This window comes from Platalea leucorodia, assembly GCF_965183815.1.
Source record: "Platalea leucorodia genome assembly, chromosome: 2".
NCBI classification, from domain to species: Eukaryota; Metazoa; Chordata; class Aves; order Pelecaniformes; family Threskiornithidae; genus Platalea; species Platalea leucorodia.
The window spans coordinates 33,117,739-33,143,791 of NC_138824.1; the positions used below are offsets into that span (position 1 = coordinate 33,117,739).

At 41.8% G+C, this 26,053-nt stretch overlaps 1 protein-coding gene across 1 annotated transcript in view; it reads left to right on the top strand.

Moving 5' to 3' along the window:
* ENOX1 (ecto-NOX disulfide-thiol exchanger 1) overlaps positions 1–26,053 on the top strand; it is a gene marked incomplete at its 3' end in the record, with an annotated part of 140,610 nt that overhangs the window by 17,665 nt on the left and 96,892 nt on the right. The window contains exons 2-3 of the mRNA XM_082305147.1: positions 15,628–15,801; positions 17,556–17,762. Coding sequence (XP_082161273.1) covers positions 15,628–15,801; positions 17,556–17,762 — 381 coding nt within the window. The remainder of the gene's footprint in view (positions 1–15,627; positions 15,802–17,555; positions 17,763–26,053) is intronic.

Genomic DNA, 26,053 nt, shown 5'->3' on the forward strand with positions numbered 1-26,053 from the left:
AATTTCAGAACTTTGCAAACCTGTCCTAGGATCAGCATGAAAGATATTTTTCCCCATAAATGAGGTGAGAGACAAGAATAGCAAAACTTGGGAAAAAATCTGCTTGCTGTCTCTGTTGCTCTCCGTGTTCAGTTGCTGGAAGAATCACAGGCAGAACATATGGGGCAAGACCCAATTAGCTGCTCCAGACCTGACAGGCTTTTAGGAGAATCAAGCTGCTCAGACAGTGTTCTGATTTAACCACTCTGATCTCAGCAAGTGTCACAAGGTTAGATTCGTCCTCGCTGGCTAAGCTGGAAACTTTGCAGACTGAAGGCAAAAAGAGCACAGAAGTAGAAGGCAACTTTAGGTTTCAAGTTTTAAAAAGCTGGAACAAATAATTTCAAACGTTGACAAGAGCTGAGCTCTTTCTGCTTTAACTCTTTCCTTGGTTGCAGAGCAGAGGCACAGACATAATCCGGCACATTCATGGAAGATGTAATCCTTTGTGATTTCAGCTATTAAAGCCAAAAATAGATCTATTTTTCAGAGCATGAGCGAATATAATTTTATTCAAAGGCATAATTTGCCTGAATTTTTAGGTAGGGTTTAAAGAGAATGGCAAATATTACCACTACAATGCAAAGGCTTTTCACCTCTGAAATATTACATCCTCCCTCCAAAGTCTGGAGGGGCTACAACTGCCGAGACAGAACACCAAATTTTTTAACATGAAATAAAAAAAGCAAGTACTTTTCTCTGTCTCCGTTTGTGCAGCAGTTGAATTGTTCAGACTAAAATTTTCCAGAGTATTTCAGCCTCAGGCAGGTATTTGACGTGTAAAATTTTAGTCCAAACTGTTAATGATTGGCAAAGCTAAAAGCAACTGACAACAGGGTGTTGTAATAGGAAGTGTCAGACGATTTTAATAATAGATGACCTTAGCAGCCCTGCCTCCTGTTTTATCATTTTGAACACTTTTGTTGTCTAAGGTCTATGATGCATTTCTCTGTGTGTTTTTGTCTGTATTTCTTTCTTTCTTTATATTTTAATTCTGATAAGGCCTTCCTTCAGTTAAGTTTTACATAACATGGAGTTCCATGGGAGTAATTGCTTGTTGCAATTAAGAAGTGTTTCCGCCTACCTGTTCTTCATTTACAACCTCTTTATTTATTTCACTAAATGCTTCCCCCTTTTGTATCATGGAGCAGAGCCCACAGAACCTGTCCACCTACCCCCTCTGTAAAATTCATGAGCTTTGTAATGCTCCTACATAACTGCCTCTTCTCCCCAGTGAGCAATCCAAGGCTTTTTCAGCGGTGGTTCCTATAAGCCACTTTATAATGTTCCTGATGATACTGGTTGTCCTATTTTTGCTGTGCTTTTGTATTGCTTGGGGAGGATGGGGTGACTAATTCAGAACATGGTATGTCAGGTGAGAGTCTGGCTTTTCTAAGAGGCCTGCGGTATTTCTCCCGTACTTTTTTCTCTTGTCTCTTAGCCAGGCTAACCTTTAATTGGCTTCTCTGGCCCCTTTGATACAGTGCCACACTGCCAGATCTTTACTGCATGAGCTATTCAGCCCATCCTCTGCAAAGAGCCTCATTTGGGATTTGTTAGCGCTGATACCATTGTGCACAGCTGCCTTCCTTGTGCTTGGTTCCTCTAAAATGCCTCTTGACATATATACTTTTTTCAGGCAAATAATTGCATGTCTTTTGTGGGGTTTGCTATATCATTACTCACTCTCTTTTCAATACGATTATCAACGCATTACCTCCAATCACATCGCTCATCTGAGATGGAAAGTGCTTGTCTGTTCCTAGTCTTGGTTTTCCTGTCTCTTTGGCCAGCTTCTGATCTGTTTCAGTCACAACAAGACTTTGCCTCTCACTTTATGCCTGCACAGCCTCTTGGGAAGGACTTTATCAAAGACTTTTTGCAAGCTTAAGTAATTACACACTATTTACTGAGTATTCCTCAATTATGCTGCATTTGTTGTACATTGAATGCCCAATATGACTGCATCTTTTTCCCCAATACATTTGCATGCTGCAAGTTTTGTATGTTATTTTTATATTGCCCCACTAGTAGAGATTGTAGTTCAACACCTATTAAAAAAAATGCTTGACAAAGCCTGTGAAGGAAGTTTGGGTTGGAGTTTCTTTTTCATGTTGGAAAAAGGTGCTAAAAATAATATATTAAGGACAATACTATCATGTATCCTTGAACTGAGAACCAACACTGCCAATTTTCATCCTGAAACATATTTTTATAGTTGTACAAACCTCTGAAAAAAATGGTTTATTATAAAACTATTGACAGAACCCTAGCTGTGGAAATGTACATGGTGAGGCAATGAAGCATCTTAATATGGATAACATTCTCTAGCCCATAAATGTTACAAAGAAAGAAATGCATTTTCCCTAAAAATGGGATAAAGAATCATTATAATTTGAAATAAAGTCTGTCTGACATCATTTGGTTTTACCTTTAATTTGAAAAAAAAATTGGATACTTCTTGAAATAATTAATGTCTCTTCTGTTCTTGGTGTTTATAAACCTGCATCTTTCTTGAAAGCATTGTCAAAGAGAGTCACATGTAGAGTGTTCTCATAATAAACTGCAAATACCAAAAAGGCTAATTTCGTTTCTGAATGGTGGGGTTGGTTCTGTGTGTGAGTGTGTGTGAAATTGCTATGCCTTTAGTTCGCTGCTCTGAAATATTAGCAGATGAACCCTTGGTGCAGGCTGCCAGAAATTACAGATGAAATTTTCTAGCAGCAAGAATTTTAAGTTGCAAGTTTTGCACACAACCACTAATACAATCGAAATTAAAACATGTTATGCACAAGAGATACAAAGCCTGGATTCTTCCTTAATCGGGATAGAAGTTGAACTAATTTTGTGCACACGGTGTCTCACTCTGCTTCCTGAAGTATGCTGTTCATTTGTAAAGACTCCTGATTTCTTTTCAAACAAGATCTTTTCCCTGTTAAACTGGATAATGAAGTATGACACTGTAAGAATGTTGTCAAGATTGTACTTTCTAAGGAAAAATATAACCGTTTTTTTCCCACGCTGAAAGACAGCCAAGAGCAATGCCTGTATTTTAAGCTATTTTGGAGGTACAGAGATGCAAGTGCTCTTGGAGAGATTCCGTCTTCCTCTTGTAAGCATTTCTCAACTTTTTAGTCCCTTTTTTGGTCAAGAACATGATGAGAGGTTTATATTTGTTAGGAAATAAAAGCTATGTCATAATAAACTCCTTGACAAGACACAAGAGCTTTATACAAATGTTCTAAGATTTGTTTTTCCAGTTGATTTGGAAGTCTCTTTTTTACCCACCTTGTTTTCACTTCTTGTCTTGATGACTTGAGGCGATGCTGTGATTGGGCTAGCTAATGTCTGGCCAGAGAGCCCCAGCTGTTTGATATTTGGCACTGTATTCTCCACATGCTCAGCATTGGTTTATTATTAGTTGAGCCATACATTTCCCCTTGCTGTGAGAGACAGGAGAGGTGGAAGGAGTCACTGGGGGCCAAAAGCATTAACCCAGTTCTGTACACTGCCCTGCACAGCTCCCAGAGTAACTTAAAAGAACCTCAGGACAATTTAACTCATCCCAGCTGGCTGCCCCTGGGCTATTTGCCAAAATCAAGGATTATTAGTCCGCACCGTTCCGTTGATAATGGCTCCGGTACTGAGGCCCTGGGGAGGGACGCCTGCAGAGCAGCTGGCTGCTCTGGCATCTCTAGCTGCTGATGACCTTCCTTGTACTAGAGATATGCCCAGATGGTGGAGCGAAGGGTTTTCTGCTCTGTGGGAGATGCAAGACGAATGGAGATGAGCTGAAAAAGCTAGTCATAATGTTATAATTATTGTACGTGCGCTTGAAAACTTTATGGTTGTGACCCAGATGTCAAAGGTTGCAGAAATGTCTGTCTAAGTCTGCTGAAAGGCTGAAATAACAGCTTTCAAACATATGGACTACCCTTATTTACCTTAGCGTGACACACACTCTCCTGACAGTGTTTTAATGTCATGCCTCTTCTAAACTGGTCAATGGAATAATTACTGTACTCAAACAGCGTGTTGAAGAAGGGGAATTGTTTTATTATGAAGTTAGGGGTATCCCATTTGGGATTTCTCTACCAGCCATGAAGAGTACTCCAGCTACCACCATTGCCGGCCATTTGACCATTGAGTCTGGCTGCCTAAACCAGGCACTTCAGAGAGCTGAGAGGGCCCTTGTGCTTATATCATCAAGATCTAAAAACAATCAGTCAGATTCGTAGATGGAAAGGGAAGCTGAAGTATTATCTTGAATTGCAGCAAATACATCAGGAAATTTTCAAACCCTGAGAAATTTGAGAAGGGGAGAGGTGGTCAAAGGAAGCCTTAGCTAGTGAAGAGATGTTTCCAAAACTATCATTCTAAATACTTTTAGATCAAGCACAGTATTACATTCATGAGCTTACCAGCTGCAGATCAAGACAATGCTAACATGTGGAAGCTTACAGTTTATATTTTTTTAATCTTTTTTAATTATTTGTTTGTATTTGAGAACACGGGTCAAATCACGGGTGTAACAATGGAAAGGATAAAAAAAATCTCCTGTTTCTTAAGCAGCATACTCCATTTTTGTCTAGCACACTTTATTAGTCTCCCTTCTGGCAGGTGTCTAGCTAAAAACTGAGGGTGTTGCAGATAGATAGTCCGAAGGTGAGGGTGTTGTGAGTTATCCAAAGCTGGAGAAGAGAGAGTTGCCTGAGCACTGTGGCTCAATTCCATTGTCTTTTTTGCCCTTCTTTTTCTTTTGAATGTAGAAGGAATTGTACTTTGGGTGGTACTTTCTGTTCCCTTGGTTTATACGACTTTCATCCCATACTCCTCAATGCAAAATGCTTGTTCTTTCAGTCACTTGTTCTGTCTGATTTTACATCCTTTGTCATCTATGTCTATGTGCAAGCTCTCTCGTCACCACAACTCACTCTTTTCCTCCCCACGCGGCTACCCAGTCCTCAGGCCATACCTGGCTGAGACCCCTCTGATCTCACAGATCCTTCTGTTTTGGGTGGAGATACGCTGCCCGTGGCCTGAGCCTGCCATCAGCTAAGATACCTGCTTCTGTAAAGCCGCTTAACGGTTTCTCGTGGCCCTGAAGAGCTGTAGTACCTAACACTCTGTTTTGCAGTGAGAGCTAAGCACATAGGAATGTTTTCAGTTTGCTGAGGTGCTAGATGGCTTTTAAAGCCAAAATCTAACAAAAGAGCTTTGTCATAGTGCGCTGGAGTTTAATTAAGACAGCTCTTTTTATAGACACTCAGGACCATTACTTGCTGCTATCAACTCTGGCTTCTTTTCAGATCATGTTTTATGTAGCATAGTATTTCTCAAGACAGGATTCATGGTTAATTCTTAACCAATAATCAGTTTATTAATTCACCAAGTACCACTTTATTACTTACTCAACAGTTAGTTAATCAAATTCAAATCCAACAGGTATTCTGCCCATGCACAGAGCATTCAAATATTGTCCTACAAGTTACTGCCATAAACTATATGGAGGTCAAACAGTTCTAGTAGAGGATAATACAAAATATCAAGATTTCTTGCTGCATTCATTTATAGACAACAAATCTTTACTACATCTAGTGTACTTACCCTCCTTCCAGTACTCTGTGGGTTAAAGATACAATGGTTTTAGAAGTTTGGACCCTGCTATTTAAATGATTTAACATGAAAGAAACTAGGAAAATAGTACCAGGAACAATCATTTAACATTATAGTTTAAGTCTCTTTTACGCCTGCTTGCTCAGGCTTTTAAAGGAGAAGCATGCACGTAGAATAACTTGGTTAAAAGTTTGAAATACCATCACTGAAGATTTTCCAGCTGATTTCACAGGACAACTTTCTGTCATCTCCAGTGATGACACCAAGAGAAATACATCCCATTCAATAAAGCTCGTTGGTATTCTCATCCAAAACTAAACCTGAAGGAGTCACAGAACTTCCTCTGGCTTAGGAAGCCCCTGAGCTGCAGAGTATTGGAGACTGGGAGATCATTATATGGAGGTTTCGCTTCAGGATTGTCCTGTTCTGGTACTAAACAAAATTAAGGATTTGCTGTTAGAGGCAGGTTTCTGGGCTAGAGGGCTGGAAGGATCCTTCAGTTTGACAGAGACCAGTTTTTCTTGTGTTTCTGCTAGAACTTGCCCGTGCAGGTGATACGCCTTTCTGGACTGTACAGCTTCTTTCCAGTTTTGGCAAGGCTGTTGTTACTCCTGTGACCCTGGAAAGGCAAGGAGAGTGTTTGTATGCATTCCACAGACTGAAGGATCCACATGGTAACCCCAGTTTAATAGCCAGAATTTCTCTCATGATTCATGAGAAAAATTAGTCCCTTTTGTTTTCATTTCGGAAATGTCCAATGGAATATCTGAATTTCATTTTTTCCCCCATTTTCTCTGAGGTCACATTAATATCCAGAAGATGGTATTTTACCATCTTTTACGCATTGACGGCTTTTTATGTTTCATCTGTTACAAGGGTTATATTTCAGTATTAGCCTAACTTGGGAACTGAAATTTTTCCTATTTCTCCAACTTCTTTTCAGTATTCATTTACTTCTGCTTAGGTGCTTATATCTTCCATAACCTTTTTTTTCTTTTTATGCCCATACAAATGCCTCTCAAATTTCTGGAATACAGCACTTTCCTAGATAGCAAGCAAAGAAAAATCCATTAAGAGTTCCTAGGCTGTATAATCATGTTTTATTTATTTCTTATTCTCATCTTCTAGAGCTTTGAGGCAAAAGGTGATCGCGTTTTCAAGGAACATAGCAAAGTTTTACTTTAGAAGAGGTTCGTTAGGCAAACAGATTGAACAGCTTCAAATGGAGGGAGCTTAGAGAGGCTACTTTGTTTGGCTAAGGCTAGCCTTACTGAATAGCCCACCGTGATGAGTCCAAAACTGGAGAACAGGAATGAAGAAGTGCAAAACTGGAGAGAGTTATCCCAGGCAGTGTATAGTGAGTGCACAAAGACTTTTGAAAGTCAGGAAATAACAGCTGTGCACATTTTACATTGTATAAGCAATTGCATCTTGCATATTGGTCAGTCCCGTATTTTTACAAACCAGCTTTGGAGCTATTAACTGGGGATCAGGTGGCAGTGTGCAGAATTGCAGTTGCAGTTTTGTTATTTTCTTCACAATGAACTTGTGACTGACCCCATATGAGGGAGTGATTTATTGATGAGGAGATGGAAGAAGCCCATTGTTCCTACTGCGTGGAGTGGTTCTTAAGCAGCGGGGACTTTGGGAAGGTCAGCACTCTGGACATTGTGAGGTGCTATAAACTCCTGAATCCCTCAAAATCCTGGCACTGGTCAAAAAAGCCTGTAGATAGAGCATGGACCCATGCCACAGAGGTTCCAGACAATACTGTTGTTTGTTCATCTTTCCCTCTCCTTCATCTCCTTCTCTGCATTTCTTTTGGTTTTTCTCTTTACCTTTTTCCTTCTTTCCTATTTTTCTGCTTTTTCCCCCTTCAGTTTTCACCTCCACAAGTTTCCGCTGCAATGGCAATGGGGTTTTACACATGGAAGAGCAGCCGATTGTGGATGGAGACTAAGATTAGTCGATTTTTTCTGGTTTTAGCTTCTTACACAGGCAGCTGTCAGCCGTGAAAAACTGACAAACCATCAGACTCCCTCAGCATCAAGTCCTGAGTTTTCCAGCTCATTCTCAGGCTTGCCTGTCAGGTACTTCTTTGCAGAGCTGTTCTAAGGGGAAACTAAATAGATTCACCATGGGCAGGTAGTGTCCGAGACTCCTCTGAGGTCAAAATGGCACTGATGGCTATCCATAAGCAGAAAGAGTAATAGAAATAACATTACAGTGACACTGTAGATTTCTTTACACGACAGTGTTGAAGTTGCATCTTAGGAGGAGAGTGTCACCTATTGTGCTAACACTTTGTTGTATTATTATTATTTGCTATTCTCTCCTGTTATTTGCATTGCATTAGAAGCTCTAAACAAGATTGGGGTCCTGTTGGGTCAAGCGCTGCAGCAATAAAGGATGAACCAGGAGTGATTCAACCCATGATTTGCTTGTAAAAAGAGAAGGTGGTTTTCTTTAATTTAGTCTTTGTCATGTATATTGCTCTAAATATAGTGTTTGTCGGGTGATTTTGTGGGCAGGGATCAAGAGGAAGCCAGATTTGCTTTTAGTGTTTGCAGCTACAGCATAGCCAACTCTGAGGAACAGCATCTAAAGTTTTGGTATTGTCTGCTGTAAACTATTCCTCTGTGCAGACACAGCGCTTTCTTCAAAAAAGCAGAAGTACAATAATACAGCTCTAAAGATTTGTCAGTGATATATGTCTCATAGAAGTAATTTTCAAGTGGCAAGTGTTTTGATGATGCTACAAGGGCTTTGTTTATGGAGTGGGTCTGGCAGACACTGTAGAGTTCATATAAGTTATTACTTGGTTTATTATTAATGAGAAACATTCATCTGGATTCCCCCTCATGCCCCATTTTTGTCAAAATTCCCTTAGAGACTTGTTTTTGCTACAGTCCAGGCTCTGTTTCACAGAATATAGCTCTTGCTGGATGGCGTTAAGATGGATCCCCTGGCCAACTGAGAAAGCTGGAGGTCAAGGAGGTGATTTCCTGCTCCTCCTTTCCACTCCTCCGAATGTACGAATGCACGTGGGCGCGCACACACACACATACACACCCACACATGCACATTGATGCTATGTGCCTTACTCCTGTTCCTGCAGGAGTCCTATGCCCACGTGGTGCTTCATCGATTGGGTTCATGCAGCCCTTATTTAAGAGCATCTGCCCATGTCTTTTAATTCTTGAAAAAATTCAGGGCTGGATGGGCACCTACAAAGACATCTCTGCACATGCAGTTACCTCCTCAGGATTTTAAAAGGGGCCACAGTCAGAGGTTCCATATCCATATTCCTTTGTAGCAGCTCTGCAGAGACAAAGATTGTGTGCCAAACAGATGGCAAAATATAAAAGCAGAAATAAAATCTGTAATCTTGTGGATAAAGGGAATAAGGAACAGCTATTCACAGTTTCTCAGAATGAAAGAACTAGGTATGCCTGGACCTGCCAAATACCTTGTTTTAGCAAAGCAAAGGAAGCACATTTCCCCACTCAGTTACTACCCTAATACCAGCACACTGTGAAAGCCAGAGATATAAACAGGTTCCAATGGATTCAAAATATAAATAGGTGCACAGTAGGATTTAGTGAAAAGGTATAAACCAAGTCATGTGGAATAGGTGCCTGCGAGAAAGGATTGTTCAGTTGTGATCTCTACCACGGGCAATATGTAAGCACTCAATGTATACAAGCTAAAATAGTTTGCTCTTTACCTGCCTATTTCTTATTCTGATTCCCTGGGCATCTGCTACTGGCCACAGTCAAATGGTCCTTGCTCTGAGGCAGGATGATAGTGGTTATGCTGGTCAAAAGGAAGAGCTATCAGATTTTTCCCCCGCCTTTGTTTATTGGTATGTGTCTGCAAGTTTACCAGACAATCCAGCATCTATTTTAGAAACAGAGAAGTCTAGAAGTTTAATGATGTCTAAACAGACAAGGAAATGTACTGGAAGATGTCAGTGGCTGCCATGCTGCTGCGTTCCAAGGTCTGGCTCTTTGGGGCTGATAGTAGTGCTCCACAACTGGGCTCCTCCAGCTGGATCAACACCAAATTAAATTGGCACATCTCCTTGGGACATCAGTGATCTGGGGCCCTACTGCCACTCCCACTTTTGTCTTCTTTTTTTCCAGTGAGGAAGGCTTGTTACATTGAGAAAAGCCCTATAATACTGACAAAATGAGTAACTTCTACCAAAAGCTTTCTGAACCCCAGAAGATGCTAAGATTTGAATGACCAGGGAAAACAGTGATCCAACCTTGATCTCCAGCTTGCAGCTGAATATTCATTCTTAATTAATGATACAGAAAAAAGGAGACTGACATGAGGATAAAGACACTGGCAGACTGTAGAATTTTGAGGGAGAATTTAGATAAAAACACAAGAAGTTTTTAGAATAACAACCTTTTTCTTATCTAATAAGGTTCTTCCTTGATTTCAGGAAAAAAAGAAGCTACTCTTTCTTTGCTACTGCAAGTAATATGTACTCCTCTCTCTATATGTGTGTGTATATATATATAAATATATATATTTGTTTTAAAGGAGGCAGACTTTTTCAGGAAAACTTAAATCTCAGCTTTTAGAAATCAACTCTATGTTCAGTCTTGAAATATTCGTCAATGGTGTTTCTGAAGTACACAATCAAATCTCTAGTCTCCAGAAGATTTTCTTTTTTTATCCACAGAAACCAAAGTTTAATGAGCATCTTACTACATTTATTACCAGCTGTTGCCTGGACTGTCCTAATTCTTGCAGTGCATGTTGGCAGGCAACTCCATTCCTGGAACCAGATCTTTTTTTGTATTTCGACCCAAGCAAAAAATAGACTGTTTTTCTTAGGTCTAAAATTATCACTCCCAGGCCATGGGGACCCTTTCAATGTTTTTTAGTTTGGTTAGCTATTTTGCATTCAGATCATTGTTTTCACCACTCACTGTCTCTCTGTGTGTTCAACCAGCACATCTGAGCACTGTAGCCACCGGCATGCAGCCGGTTGTCCGTGGTGGAAACCTTCCATGCATGCAAGTAGGGGCACACAAACAAATCCGTGTTTGCACACATGGGTGTTCTTATGCATCCAACAGAAATACAACTTGGCAGCTGTCATAAAACACCACAGAAACAATTGGCAGTTGTAGGCAAAACAAATAACACATCCAAGGGCTAATACTGAGAATCACATAGGGGATTATACCCTTAAAAAGTAATATTGAGCAGATATATAACTTGTGGTAAGGGCTGGTGGAAATGGGGTGGTAACTTAGTGTTGGTGATGGAGTGCAATCCCCAAAAGCACAGTTGGCAGGAGTGTGCATCCATGTTATTTGGGCAAAACCAGAAGGTGATTCAGACAGCAACTGTTGCCAAAGAAGGAAAGGAGGATGCTTCTCCAAGATTGTGTAGCTATTTTTATGGATGACAAAGTTGCTTCTACACTCCCAAAATGCAGGCTAATAAAAGCAATTGTTTTACACTATGTACTCCATTAGAATATAGTTATCCTTAAAGGGATTTTATTGTTGTATTTTTTCCAGACCCAAAGAGTTCATGTGAAACATTTTGTTCTTCCTATATTCTACTTGAAAGAAAAAGGAGCTTTAAAAACAACTCCAAGTGTTCAAGAAGATTTTTCTTCTTGCCTCTCTGACTGCCAATTCCAGATATTTATTCTTCAGAGGTTTTCATTGTTCTCCACCATGCCAATTTCTTATTAGATGAAATAGGAATTAGCTCATTTTGCCAAATTTAGGCAGAACGTGGACTTGAAAATATTGATGTTCAATGCTTTTACTTTCTTGTGCAAATGTGTGAATATTCAAGCCTTATATACAGTATCCACAGGGGCTCTAACTTGACCAATATGTGCTTTTCCATTCTTAAAGTTCTTTATTGTCTCTGATTACTTTTCATTTTAATTATTTCATTTAGTAATTATTTATGAACATTTTTCAAATGTAAACTTTCTCTCTTCTGCCAAGTTGGTTTTTATAATTCCAAGAGATCATAAACCCTTACCTAGCTGCATGAATATACGTATAGATCCCTTTAAAAATAATGCTATGATCATTGAAAGCATAAAATATTACTTGTTTGACTCTTCAGATGTGTAGTATGTAAATTTAATGTATTTGTCTGTGTTTAATGTAGCGTATCCATGTCTACAATATCTTAATAATCATGTATCCAAATGGATCTGTTAAAACAATGTACGTGGGCAGGGTTGATTCCCATTTTTTGTAATCCTGCATAACTCTATCAGTATCTTTGATTCTGTAGACCAACAAACTTAGCAGTAAGTTCAACAGGAGTTGTCTCCAGCTCTAACTCTGGTGTCCTGGTCCTGCTCCAAATAGGCATTATGCCAGGACGTGGAGCAGACTGCAGTGGTGATGCTGATGGATGATCACCCCCTATCCCTAGACAAGAGCTATATATCCAACTTCTATTATTGCACCACTTGGTAGCATTAATATAGTTAAACTTGGGATTTTTCTGGATCCTATCACAGATGTGGCAAATTTATTGACTTTCCTTTCCAGTGACTTTATCAGTTTCTTTTTCTCTGCACCTCAGAATCCAGACCAGTATTTCCTTTGGACATCCCATCTGTAGGCTCTCTTCATGGTTTGTCAGCGATACGCAGGTGGCATGCATCAGCTTCTCTGTAGATGCAAGCACCACCATTCTCTTTGGGGGTCTGAACAAGATCTTCACTGTTCAGAAATCCAGCTGAATTTTCCATCACTGCAATGCATAGTAATAGGTTTTAGTATTGAGAGAAATGGTTTCATTTCCAGGATGCTCTACAAATGGTACTCGTGCATCCTGTCAGTTCTCATGTGATGTATGAAAGCATTTCATTCTCAATTTAACACATTGGGAAACTGAAGCAATTTATTCAAGAGAACAGAGAAAGCAAACCTGGTCCTGGTTAAAAGCTCTCCATGCCTTCAGTAGTCTTGCCTTTGACCTTAGTGGGGTTTGGATTAGTTCCTGCAAGGTATGGAATTAGATGTCAAGAATTATTGACTCAGTCCTCTTCAATATACCTCAGCACAGTCACCTTCTGGAGGCACGGAGTCCCAGCGCACCTGGAAGGACGTTTCGGGAGTGTTGGCCCCCAGCACTCTGCTCGTGCTGTTGTAGATTGATTCCAGTTGTAAAAGAAACTGATGACAAAGCCATGTACTTATTTAACACAGGCAAAGTTACTTACAAAGTCACATTTCCTTGAATGTGGCAGGAATTAGTGGCAAACAATTTTCTTCCGCTTAAATCACAAACCTGCTTCGATTAGCATGCAGTCTAAAAGCGCTTCCTCTCAGGTCCCTTTTGAGGCCATGTTAGCAGTGTTTGTAGACATGAGTTTTACTTGTTGCCATCTCCCTTAGATTTGTTTTTCTCTGTATCTTCACCACTACCAAAGGAATATTCAGAAAACTGTGCCTTATTGAAACCTGCCATTTTTCCTTTGAGTGAGAGCATGTGTCTGTGGTTTGGGCAGAGCTTGCTGTTGTTTCAGTTCACTACTCTTGTAGAGAAACTGAAAAATATCTAGTAGTTGTCTTAAAGAGAGAACAGCAATGGTTATATATAACTTGTGGTAGCAGTCACCAGATGATGATGTTTTTCCTTGGCTGTCACATAGAACCTGAAAGATGCATACAGGACAGGGAGAACTTGGCCTTTGGCCCATCTTCTTGTATGTTTCCACCTGCTCCATCCTTGCCTCAGAACGCTATGGGTCTACTGAGGATATTGGATTTAATATGAAATTTCATATCCGGCTGATCCTACATTTGTCCAGAGGGATGGATGAGATGCCTCCCTCGGCATCTTTCCAGTCCCAGTTTTCCCTGATCCTAGGAGAAGATTGGTATGACACTGTGCGTTGAGTGCTGTTGCGGTGCTCTGCTTTGCGTGCTGCGGAGCTCTGTGGGCTGCTTTAGCAGTGAGTAGTAATGGTGGACTTCCACCCACAGCAGGAGAGCGCTGCACAGGATGGACCGCTGTGACTGCCAGAAGTCTGACTTTTAAAAATGAGATCAAGCAAATTAGCATAGCCTAAGGACTTCTTTGAATTGCATGTTGCCCTTTCACCTCTGACTTTATCTCCCAGCATTCACTAGCCATGAATATTTAATACAGCCACCACTGCATCCTGTGAAATAAATGACAGGCTCTGAGTTTCAAAGCTTAATCTGAAAAGCAATGCATATACATCGATGTTGAAGAAAAGCATCATACCCAGAGCAAATCCTTTTTCATAAGCCCACTTATTAAAAAAAGTAATGTAATATCATGAGTTTTCATTAATACTAGTCTTCAATAAGCCTAAAGCAAATCCTTGCTTGCTATGCGCTTGCTACGCTTGTTGTACAGAACTGCCTGAAAGTGATGAAGGCTCACAGTCAATGTGTGGAGAGCAGGGAGCATGCGGCCAAGACAGATACAACCTCTATTGGAGCAGAGGTTCTCAATCCTCATTTGTCTTTCCTGGAGAAGATGATTATGGATGTTTCACCGGAATCATAATGCTAATTTCCAGCCCCCACAGAGTGCTTTACACCTGCAAAGTGCTATAAAAGTGTGAGCTAATCCTCACCACTAAGTGAGTATTATTGTACCTGCTTTGCAGATGCAGAAATTAAGGTACAGAAAGGTCAGCGGGCTGACCCAGGGTCACATAGCTTCTCAGCAGCAGATTTAGGATGAAGAAACAGGCCTCTCTGGTCACATTCCATTGATCATGCTGCCTCGTAGCAAATGTAGCTCAAATTTCCTAAATATATATATATATAAAAATCCTAGAGAAGGAGTTGTTTCCCTCTTTGCTTCTTCAAAACAAACAAGCTCCCGAGCTACCAAACCCTGCGTTTGCATGTATCATTAAATACTTTCCAGTTGCTAGCCAGAAAACTCAGCAGAAAACCTGTAGAACACCAAAGTAACTCTCTTCTTTTAAATAATTGATGATACCAAATAGCAGCAGTGTTATGCCAACAAAGACATCAGTCTCTCAAAATATTTTATTCATTATGCCTCAAGAAACCCAAAGCCTTGTTTTTAACGAAAGAAAATTTCAGAAGTTGGCTCTCAGTTCATCTGAAACATCTGCTTATTACAATTCTTGGTGTTACAGCACTGGTGCTCCCCAGTAAATCTTTCAGCTTTAAATAATATGTATGGAAGTCTTGGCAAAGAGATCAGGAAGGAGAAAGAGTAACATTTGCCAAATATGCATTTTACTTCATGGGGTTGTAGTGGTATATTTTAATAATACATGTGTTGAAGAGAATCTACTAATCCTATTAAATAACAGGACAAGAAGGAATTAATTCCAAGGTTCAAAATGACCCCATTCTACAGAGCTGAAACTTTGTATTCCAGGGTAAAATGGTTAGAAGTCTTGGCTGACTACACTTCTATAAAACAGCCAGAAATGGATCTTTCTCTGTAGTGTTCGTAAATCAAGGTCACTTATGTGAGAAGGCTATGTTGTGATAAATCTGTCTGACAATTAGATGGAGAGGGCATATCGATGTTAAATTATATTCTTAGTACACTCTGGTCAGAAAGCAATGTAAACCCCACAGTAGCATTATGAAACAGAAAATTGCATTCCAGATAATAACAGATATTCATGGTGCATGGTTTTACACTTTAATGTGCTGTGTTTTACTCAGTCATATTAATATTTTAAATTATGTAACATTCCTTTCTTTATGCATAGTTTATTTTTTTAACTGAAAATGCACGTCCCCCTCCCTCTCCTTCTCCTTCTCCCTCTCTCCTCCCTGTTGCTCTGCCTTTTCCCTTTTCCATTTTTCCTTTTCCCTTCTCCTTTTTTTAACAGTGATGCTTGAAAAAAAAAGCCTAAAGCAAAACTGTCTGTGCAAGAAAATAGTAACAAGTGGTTTCAAGATTTATAACCCAGGATTTTATGTTATATATTTACAGATTCAATCTGTGTACCAGGCTTTGATCCAAGCCTTAGCATGATGACTGGAATCACTCCAATTAACCCAATGATACCAGGCATGGGGTTAGTGCCGCCACCACCACCAACAGATGTGCCTGTAGTCAAAGAAATAATTCACTGCAAAAGCTGCACTCTCTTCCCTCCAAACCCAAGTAAGTGGATCTGATGAAATAATGTTATTTTCCTAAATATATTGCATGAAAAATTTTTTATCTAATAAAAATTATGGTTTTTATATACAGTGTAGGCAAGTATGGTGTTTCCTTCTAAGGTCTACTCTGTGTGTAAAGCGTGGTATGGTATCAGAGCATACTTATTCATCTCTGTAAGGTCATGTAAAAAAACCTACTCAGTTTGTACAAAAAAGAAAAATAATTACTTAAACACATCTAACAGAGCCTGAAGTTCTACACTTCTGGTAGAAATCTGTCTTTCCTTTAGATCAGAATGTCACAAAATATAATAATTATACGGTGCTGATCATCTCCATGCTCCCCTTCAGGTGCCCACAGTTAGATGGGAACAATCTGCGCTCGTGTCCCTGAACACAGCACCTAGCACCCAAATGCTGGCTAGCTCTGGTCCCTACCTGGGGGAGGTAGAGGGAAAGGGGGACTACGGCTCCTCTCTTGCTGTTTTGCAGGGAGCAGCATGCGGATGACCTGTTTCTCCTCTTTGAGAGCTGGGACCTGGCTTCCTTCTGCCCCTTCTGGGACTTTGTGCAAATGGAAAACTCTTCCCACTGAGTCACCAGCTCAGGCACAAAGCCTGATTTTATGTATGTTAGCCCCAGGAGTTTAGTTTCAGAGCCATCAGACCAGCAGCTTTCACTATCACTGTGAAGACAAAGGAGAAAATTAAGCAAATAGTCTGCTGCTCTGGATTTGCAGTGTACCCAGATCATGGTTTAATGAAACTGGCTGTGTGTGTGAATATGTATATGTATGTGTATTTTAAGGCTGTAACCCCATTTCCTGTGTTAAAGGGCCAAAAAAACTAAGTCATATGAATCAGATTCCTTCTGAGAGAATTACTTTTAGAGGAATACTCTAGTAATCTACATATAAACAAGGTGAAGTGTTATGACAGAGTATATTTTTATACAACCTTCAAAAATCTAATAGTTTTCATGATTTAAGTGTGTATATATTTTAGATATATATATACACACATAAAAATAACATTTCTAGCCACTCCACTTCATGACACTTGTAAACAGCGAGGTTATCCTTCCCATGTGCTGGTGTCTGCTCCATTATCTGGCAACAAGACAAAACAGATAACTGGTAGAGCATTTTCATCATGCTGTCACTTCGTTGTGTTTCCCACTTTGTTTTTCTGTTTGCTGTGCTCTTGTACTCTGAGACAGAAATGAAATTATGCTAAGACCAGGGAAAGGTGTCTGTCCAGCCCATGTGCGGGGGGTGTACGCAGCATGGGCTGGCTTGCAGAGGGCCCGCACACTTGGCAAGTGTGGCAAGTGATGGGTATGAGCTAGAGATGGTGAAGTTCAGGCTTCGAATGTACTGCACCAGTGCTTGAGATCTGTGCTCGGGTCAAATCAGTTACAGAAGCTCCCCTGCTTTGAAACAGAATATTTTCTACTTTTTGTGTGACTGTGCGGGGAAAAGAAAGATCCTTTTAGACCTTACCTTCTGTCCTGGAGAACAACCTGCAGTGGCAGGAATTAATCTCTGAAATGCCACCTAAAGCTTGAAAAGGTTTAGATTCAAGTAATCAGTTTTGGACAATCTCTGCAATATTCAATTATTTTGCTTCTCCCTCTCTTCCGCCTCCATGCTATGTCAAATAACTGTTGCTGCCCAGAACTGATTAGGGGAATGAATAGAGCCAATGGATCAAAAGACAAATTTTGTATTCCAATGTGATTTCTGTTTTGACTTAGATCTTCCACCACCTTCAACAAGAGAGAGACCTCCTGGGTGTAAAACAGTGTTTGTTGGAGGATTACCAGAAAACGCAACGGAGGAAATTATTCAGGAAGTCTTTGAGCAGTGTGGAGATATAACAGCAATTCGGAAAAGCAAGAAGAATTTTTGTCACATTCGTTTTGCAGAGGAGTTCATGGTTGATAAAGCCATTTACCTTTCTGGTACTTCACATTCTTTAATGGATTTTCCTTGCTTCTCATTTGTATTTTGTGATGCTAATGTTTGCTTATTTTCTTAGCTTTTATCTCAGCAAGTCTTTCTTGAGCTCAGTGGCTGTAGCTTGGAGTGGCAAGGGGCAATTCTGTACTTCTCTGTGTCTGCCAAGACTTGTGCGTGGTTTTGTATGTTGCTTACCCGGTAGCAATTTCCTACCGTCCCACAACAATGCAACAGAACCTGAAATTCACTACAGAACAATCTTATTTTCGATTTACACAGGTTTATATAGTTTTGCTCACAGGTTATAGAAGGAGGAGGGCACTAGGCCAGGAACGCTGCTGTTTTCCAGTGCCAATTTCTCTGATAGGCTGGCAATTTCATTGGCATATTTTTATAGATTTGCAGTGCAGTCTGAATAAAGTCTGCCTTTATGCGTGCATGTATTCAGCTACCACATGGGTTAGATTCTGAGCCCCATCTGTAAGCTACGTTTGTTGCCTCACGGGACAATGAGTGCCACAGAAACTCAGGTGTAAAATTTTAGAATCTTGTTTATTTTCCAGCAAAGGAACAGACAAAAAACCCCTCTAACTTACAGGGAAAAAAGAAAAAGAGAAAGGAGAAAGACAAAAATCAATTCTGCTTTCACATATCAGGCTTCAGTGACTGTCAGTGCCCTCTTAAGGTTACAGGCTTCTTCATATGAGGATTGGCTTCCTAACTGAGCCCTTCTTCACCTTTCTGAGCTGGATCTCATCCCCTGTATGTATTTGTCTCCGCAGGCTGATTCATCTCTCTTTCTGGGTTCTGGGGAGACCCACAAGCATTGTTTTGCCCTGCAAGTGTAGTGTAACACTTTCACCCCACATGCAAGGTATTCTGAAATAAAAAAGGGCCAGGGACTGCTCTTTGGCCAAGATGAGCTGACACAGACTGGCTTACAGCCACCCACCCTGTGTAGGGTGACCTCAGAGGGAGCCACTGGGACGATCCCAAATGGAACCTGGGAGGCAGCTAACGATTAGGGATACCTTGTTTGGGCTCCCACCCTGAACGTCTTCTGTTTAGCAGTAAGGACATAACCTCAAATGTCCTGTAGGTGTCTGTAGGAAGCTCACACAGCTAGAAACAAGTGGTCTCTCAAATCAGCATCAACTACATCTTAAAATGAAAGAAAGAAAGAAAAGAAAACACCTGAACTTTTGAAACGTGGTCAGGAAAAACCTAGCTCCTTTGTTTCACAAAGGTTTTTGTGTTTGGTTTTGTGGTTGTTTGTTTTTTTTTTTCCCTAACTTGGCTGCTTGCTTTAAATATCTGTTTGAAGAGCTACAGAAAATTGTGAGTTTTATGAGGTCTGTTTAAAGATTTATTTGAAATATTGCTGTATTTTATTCCAGATATTCATTCCACCCTGTTTTTTTCTTCCTTATTTTTTTATTTTCAGTTCATTTCTTCATCCCTCTTCATCTTCTCTTCCCAGTTTCCATCCTTCCTGTTTATTTGTTTATTCACTTATTAGTTCCATAATGCTGTAGTTCATTGGGACAGATTACAGCCATTGCAGTAGTAAAAAGCAGTAGCACATTTCCCAGCTTCCAACTTCTGTCTAGGGGGCCCCATCTTCACCAGTAACGGAGTAGAGGAGGGGCTCACCAGATTCAGTAAGAGCTGTTATTACTGTATATGATAAAAAAAAACAGCGACAAGAAAGAGAGCAAAGAAAAGCTCAGAAACGTACAGGCTGCCACCCTGGGCCAGAGCCAGTGTCCCTTTAGCTCAATTTCCTGCTTCTCCATAAGATGAAGAAGACGTTGTGCCGTAAGACGAGCAGGCGGGGGAGAAGACCAGCCTGGCTGAACAGAGAGCTTTGGCTGGAACTCAGGAAAAAAAGGAGAGCTTACCACCTTTGGAAGAAGGGGCAGGGGACTCAGAAGAACTACAAGGATGTTGTGAGGTTATGCAGGGAGAAGATCAGAAAGGCAAAGGCCCAGCTAGAACTTAAACTGGCCACCACAGTTAAAGATAACAAAAAATGTTTTTACAAATATATCAGCGACAAAAGGAGGGCCAGGGAGAATCTCCATCCTTTGTTGGATGTGGGGGAAAACATTGCCACGAAGGCTGAGGAGAAGGCTGAGGTACTTAATGCCTTCTTTGCCTCAGTCTTTAATAGACAGACTGGTCATCCTTAGGGTTTTCAGGCCCCTGAGCTGGGAGATGGAGATAGGATGCAGAATGAAGCCCCAGTTGTCAAAGAGGTGGCAGTCACCGACCTGCTCCTCCACCTGGATGCTCACAAGTCCATGGAGCCAGATGGGATCCACCCGAGGATACTGAGGGAGCTGGCAGAGGAGCTTGCCAAGCCACTCTCCATCATTTATCAGCAGTCCTGATCAACCAGGGAGGTCCCAGATGACTGGAAGTTAGCAAATGTGACGCCCCTCTACAAGAAGGGTCGGAAGGAGGATCCGGGGAACTACAGGCCTGTCAGCCTGACCTCGGTGCCGGGGAAGGTCATGGAGCAGATCATCTTGAGTGCTATTAGGCGGCACATGCGGGACAACCAGGGGATCAGGCTCAGCCAGCATGGGTTTATGAAAGGGAGGTCCTGCTTCACTAACCTGCTCTCCTTCTATGACAAGGAGACCCGCTTAGCGGATGAGGGGAAGGCTGTGGATGTTGTCTACCTGGACTTTAGTAAGGACTTTGACACTGTCTCCCACAGCATTCTCCTGGAGAAACTGGCTGCTCACGGCTTGGATATGTGCGCTCTCTGCTGGTTAAAAACTGGCTGGATGGCCGAGCCCAGAGAGTGGTGGTGAATGGAGTCAAATCCAGTTGGCGGCCGGTCACGAGTGGTGTTCCCCAGGGCTCAGTGTTGGGGCCGGTCCTGTTCAACATCTTCATTGATGATCTGGATGAGGGGATTGAGTGCACCCTCAGTAAGTTTGCAGATGACACCAAGTCGAGTGGAAGTGTCGATCTGCTGGAGGATAGGAAGGCCCTACAGAGGGACCTGGACAGGCTGGGTCATTGGACCGGGGCCAACTGCATGAGGTTCAACAAGGCCAAGTGCCGGGTCCTGCACTTGGGTCACGACAACCCTATGCAACGCTACAGGCTGGGGAGGAGTGGCTGGAGAGCTGTCTGGTGGAAAAGGACCTGGGGGTGTTGGTTGACAGCCACCTGAACATGAGCCAGCAGTGTGCTCAGGTGGCCAAGAAGGCCAGTGGCATCCTGGTTTGTATCAGGAATAGTGTGGCCAGCAGGACCAGGGAGGTGATAGTGCCCCTGGACTTGGCCCTGGTGAGGCCGCACCTCGAGTACTGTGTTCAGTGTTGGGCCCCTCACTGCAAGAAGGACACTGAGGTGCCTGGAGCGTGTCCAGAGAAGGGCAACGAAGCTGGTGAAGGGTCTAGAGCACAAGTCTTAGGAGGAGCGGCTGAGGGAGCTGGGGTTGTTCAGTCTGGAGAAGAGGAGGCTGAGGGGAGACCTTATTGCTCTCTCCAGCTACCTGAAAGGAGGTTGTAGCGAGGTGGCCGTTGGTCTCTTCTCCCTAGTAACAAGTGATAGGATGAGAGGAACCAGCGTCAAGCTGCACCAGGGGAAGTTTAGATTGGATATTAGGAAAACCTTCTTCACTGAAAGAGTAGTCAGGCATTGGAACAGGCTGCCTAGGGAAGTGGTTGAGTCTCCATGCCTGGAGGTATTTAAAAGCCGGGTAGACGTGGTGCTTGAGGACATGGTTTAGCGGTGGACTTGGCAGTGCTAGGTTAACAGTTGGACTCGATGATCCTAAGGGTCTTTTCCAACCTTAAAGATTCTATGATTCTATGATTCTCGTCAGTTGACTGCACCCTTTGCTTCACCCCAAGTCAAGTTTTATTTTAATTTTATATGCCTTAAATCCTGGAGGACCAGATTTGATAATTAGAGGTTCCCTGTGCTGCCGTGTGTCCTTGTTCATCATGCACTAGAGTGCGCATTCATAATAAGGGAAATGAGCAGAGATGGAGGTGGCAGATTCCCTTCCTCATCCTTCTTTATCCTGAATTTTCTGCCAGTTTATTTCCAAGTTCCTGATCCATCCTTCCTTCCTCCGTTTCCTTTCGTCACAGTCGCATTGCTGTCTATGCTTCCTCTTACCGTCTGCTCCGCAGCCTCCCTCCCCATCTGTCTTTTCCTCCATACCTCTTCTTTCTTATAAAGGGTTGTACTTAGTGTCTCTGACCAGATCAGGGAAAGAACCAGTGGAGCAGATAGGGAGGAGGAAGAAAAGCAGGGGCACGCTGCAGCCAAATTTCACTTCTTTTTGTCATCAGCGCTGAACTGTGCAGATGAAACAGGGAGCACTGACTGTCCCCCACCACCACAGAGCAGGGAGGTCTGGCACTGGGCAGGGACATGTTTTATTTGTACTGAAATATTGGGGGGTTTTAACCAGTCTTTATTCCATTCTCAGACATAATGTATTCTGAAATGGTGGGGATAAAGCATATTGTTAAGGCATTTTCTTTTACCTGTAAGAGACAAGAGACATACAAACGGAATTTGTGGTTAATATAGTATGCGTGTTATATTAGGGGAAAGTCATGCCTTTGATATCTGTAATATAATGATAATTTTGTCTGCCTAATCAGTTTTATCTGTCTACCCCATCTAATCTCATCAAACTTTGTACTTATCCCATGCTTATCATCAGAATAGTGCAAGTGATTACAAAATCCATCAAGTAGTTTAATCACTGATTTTTTTCCTTTCTATTCCCAAGTAAACCTGTATGAAAACGAGACTGGGAGATGGGTAGAAGACTGTGATTAAAAAGTTGACTTGAGGAAGGGCGGGTTTTCTTTAGCCCTGAAAGTTACATTTTGATCTCCTGAGGAAAAGACTTTCTAAAATTGACATACCAGCCCATGAGAAAGCTCTTTCTCCAAACTGTATGTACTTTACTCTTGTGGCTGACAATTTAGTAACTCCTGCAAATATTGATGGCCCTGGACTTGAAAATATGGGACAAACAGATGGCTTGAGACAGACCTGTTTATATACCAAGAACCTGTGTATGCATTTTTCCTGTGCTGGTATTTTGCCCTGTGGATTTCCATTTAGTACCATGTACTGGTTTTAGTTTATGTTCTCAATGATCATCATCAACACTCTGATCTAGATCCCCAGTTAGAGAGCAGCTACTGGCTGGTCCCCAATATAGCAACACTCAAAGGTAAGTCAAGCCATATAGTTTTGACTAGACCTGTGATACGCAAATACTGTGTTTGATTTTTATTTAGCACCCTCATTAATTTTTCCTGTTGCTGCTCCTTTAAAGTGAGGGTCTTGGCAAGCTCCCAGAATCTTTTCCTCTGCCACCGTGTGCAAAACTGAAATTAAAAATGACAAGCGAGGCACGCAGTTAGTGCTAGCTGCAGTCCTGAGCAAAGAGATGGGCGAAGGGGTCTGTGAGGGCAATTCATTGCTCATGCGTGAAGGGGAGGCAATGGCAGGTGGTTCTCTCATGCATTTAAATACCCTCAAACATCATTAAGGAGACATGGTATGGAAAAGAGCAAGCCTCCCAGCTGCCCCACAGCTCAGAGCTGCCATCCCAAAAGAGTGCCTGAGGATCCCATATCCCAGATAGGACCTGCCAGTTGTGCACCCCTTGCTACACAGCATCTTGCTGGCTATCGACCCGTCAAGGAGTCTGTTCTTCACTGGCCAGGCCATTGGTCCTGTAGTGTCCTCAAAGCCTGATGTAGGAGGGTGCAAGAAGCCATGCCAAAGGCATTTTCTTTTTCTGTTAAGGGAAAGATTCCAAACCCTGAGCAACCTGATCTGACTTTGAAGTTGACCCTGCTCTGAGAGGGGAATTGGACTAGATGACATTCAAGGTCCCTTCCGACCCAGGTTATTCTAAGTTTCTGTGCTGGTGGAAACCACCTGGCTGGCTGGCCACCTTCAGTCTTAAGAGTTAGACAAGCAGTGAGATCTTTTCAGTGTGATTCATGGGCAATTTCAAAAATCTGTTAATTTGAGGCACTTAAAATGGTCACCTAAAGGGAACCATTTGTCCAGTGCTACGCAGAGTACTGCGTTTTGGACTGCAATTTACACTGTTCGATGTTTTTTTTTTTTTCCCATTATCCCCATTTACTTCAAAAATGACGGCCACTTTAGTGAAACTCAGCTTTGCCGGTGCACACACGACCTGTATATGTACGGTTCTTTTCATTAGTTCTTTATTCAGATTAAGTGGGGCTTCGAGGTCCACAAGAGTCTTGCGTCCTGCAGTGCTGTGTTTCTCTGTCCATGCCCAGTGTGCTCCTGCCAACAGAGGCAAAAGATGAGGGAGAGGAAGAGAGAATCTGTCTGCCTGGAAAGTACAGCCCAGCTGGGAGATCTAATTTTAGGTTCACGAGACCTGACACCTTGGCAGTGTCCTTTCACATTGCTGATAATGCCATTTTGGCATAGAGCGATAACTATTTGAGGAATGCAGCTGGTGAGTCGAACTGGGGGGGGGGTGGTGGTGGTTAGCATTTGTCACGGTTATCAGGGTAGCTGCACCACTGACCCCTTTTGGCTGGTCCCTTCATGCCTACACCTCTGTGGATAAAACCACATTATTACCCCCTTGTTAGTTCAGGGTCCAGCTCTGAAAGGTCACCCACACTCTTCTTCTATAATGTGTCACTGAATATGGTGTATCTGTATTTCTTCTCTTCAACGCCTTGTGACTAGAGCTACATATATGACCGCAAATAGCCTCCTGGGGGAAAAAGTAGTGTTTACTCCTCTGAACAAGGGAAAGCAGAGCAAAATAAAGGGGGCTTTAAAATAACAAACAATCCCCTCATTTGCCTCTTTTGCAATATTCAGTTCTACTTCACCTCAAGCTCGTGAACCTTGGAGACCAGGTTTGGTAGGTTCCATGGAAGTTTTTGATGCCTTCTGGCTTTGAAGGACCTCTGAAACACCTAGCTCAAGTTTTTCATCTGGGTTTGTGCTCCCTGTTGGAAAATGGAAGTCATATCTCTTCCTCACTGACAGGCTACTTAGCTGAACTCCACAAGTTGTTTGAAAGGAAAATGTCAAATCAAAAGGCACCCGGATTATTTTTTTTGGAAGGACCACTATGTATATTGATATTTAATGTCTTTGAAGCTATTGTCTCATATGTGCTGTAGTACAGACAGTCCCTTGTATTCATACAGCAGGATGTTTTTCCAGCAGTAAAACAAACAGAGTATGCCTAGATACGCATTTTTGCAAAGATGCTCCTAATCTACTACATAAGTCTTAGCTTTGCTGTCCCTGGAGAGAGTTCAAAACTGAGTTTTAACTGTGGTGGTGAGGTGCCGAAGCTCTTCAAACCACAGGCAAAGCATGAGACTGAACGGTAGGTTCTCTTGGATTGCTGTTTAAAAGCATCAAACACCATTTTTCCTGCCATTTTGAATGGGAGCTTCCTGCCCCTGGAGTTACTACACAGTGGTTGTATCAGTGTGTGTTCCTGAAGAGCTTCCTATATGCCAGCTCAGCATAGAGTTCATCTCCGCAGCATCCTGTGATTTGAGAAGTCTCTGCTGGGCTGCTCTGCTTCTGAGGCTACTGCAGCGGGTTGGCATAGAGAAACAAGCTGTGCAGACTGATTAATTTACCTGCATCTGAAGGCTCTGTTTGCAGCTTTCTACATAGTGCTTTCTCACACTTTCTCTGAATCAGTATTTTGAAAGTTAGAGAAAGTGCTCTGCGAGTATCTTTCAGACTTGGAAATAAAACTTGAAAAAAGATAGGTGCCCAGCATAAGCTCTTCTACAGTATGGTCACAAAAAGCTCCTTTTATAGCTTTGGCATGATTTGTTTGTCCTCTGACAGCAGTCAAGGGTTTTAGTTCAGAGCAGGGCCCTGTTGTACTGCTGCATAGCCTCTGACTTGAAGCCTTTGCAGTCTGCTAGCTTTAGCATATGATACGTTGACCAAATTATGGATACGTAGAACATCGCTAAAGATGAGGAACAACAGGTTTCATTATTTGTTCTGACAGGGGTCTTGCAAATGTCTAATAAATCCATCCACACTTTTAAAATAACTTTAAAGAATGCTGAACTCAACTCATTTGTAGGTGGTTTTATATTTGCTGCCAGATCATTTCCAATGGGGAACTGGGAAGTAGTGTTTGCAATTATAAAGCCTCAAAATTTGAGATCTAGCATCAGTGCAGGTATGACACCACCCTCTTTGTGGCCCAGGCATTTATGTAGCACAATTTTCTCATTCATCTATAGTAATG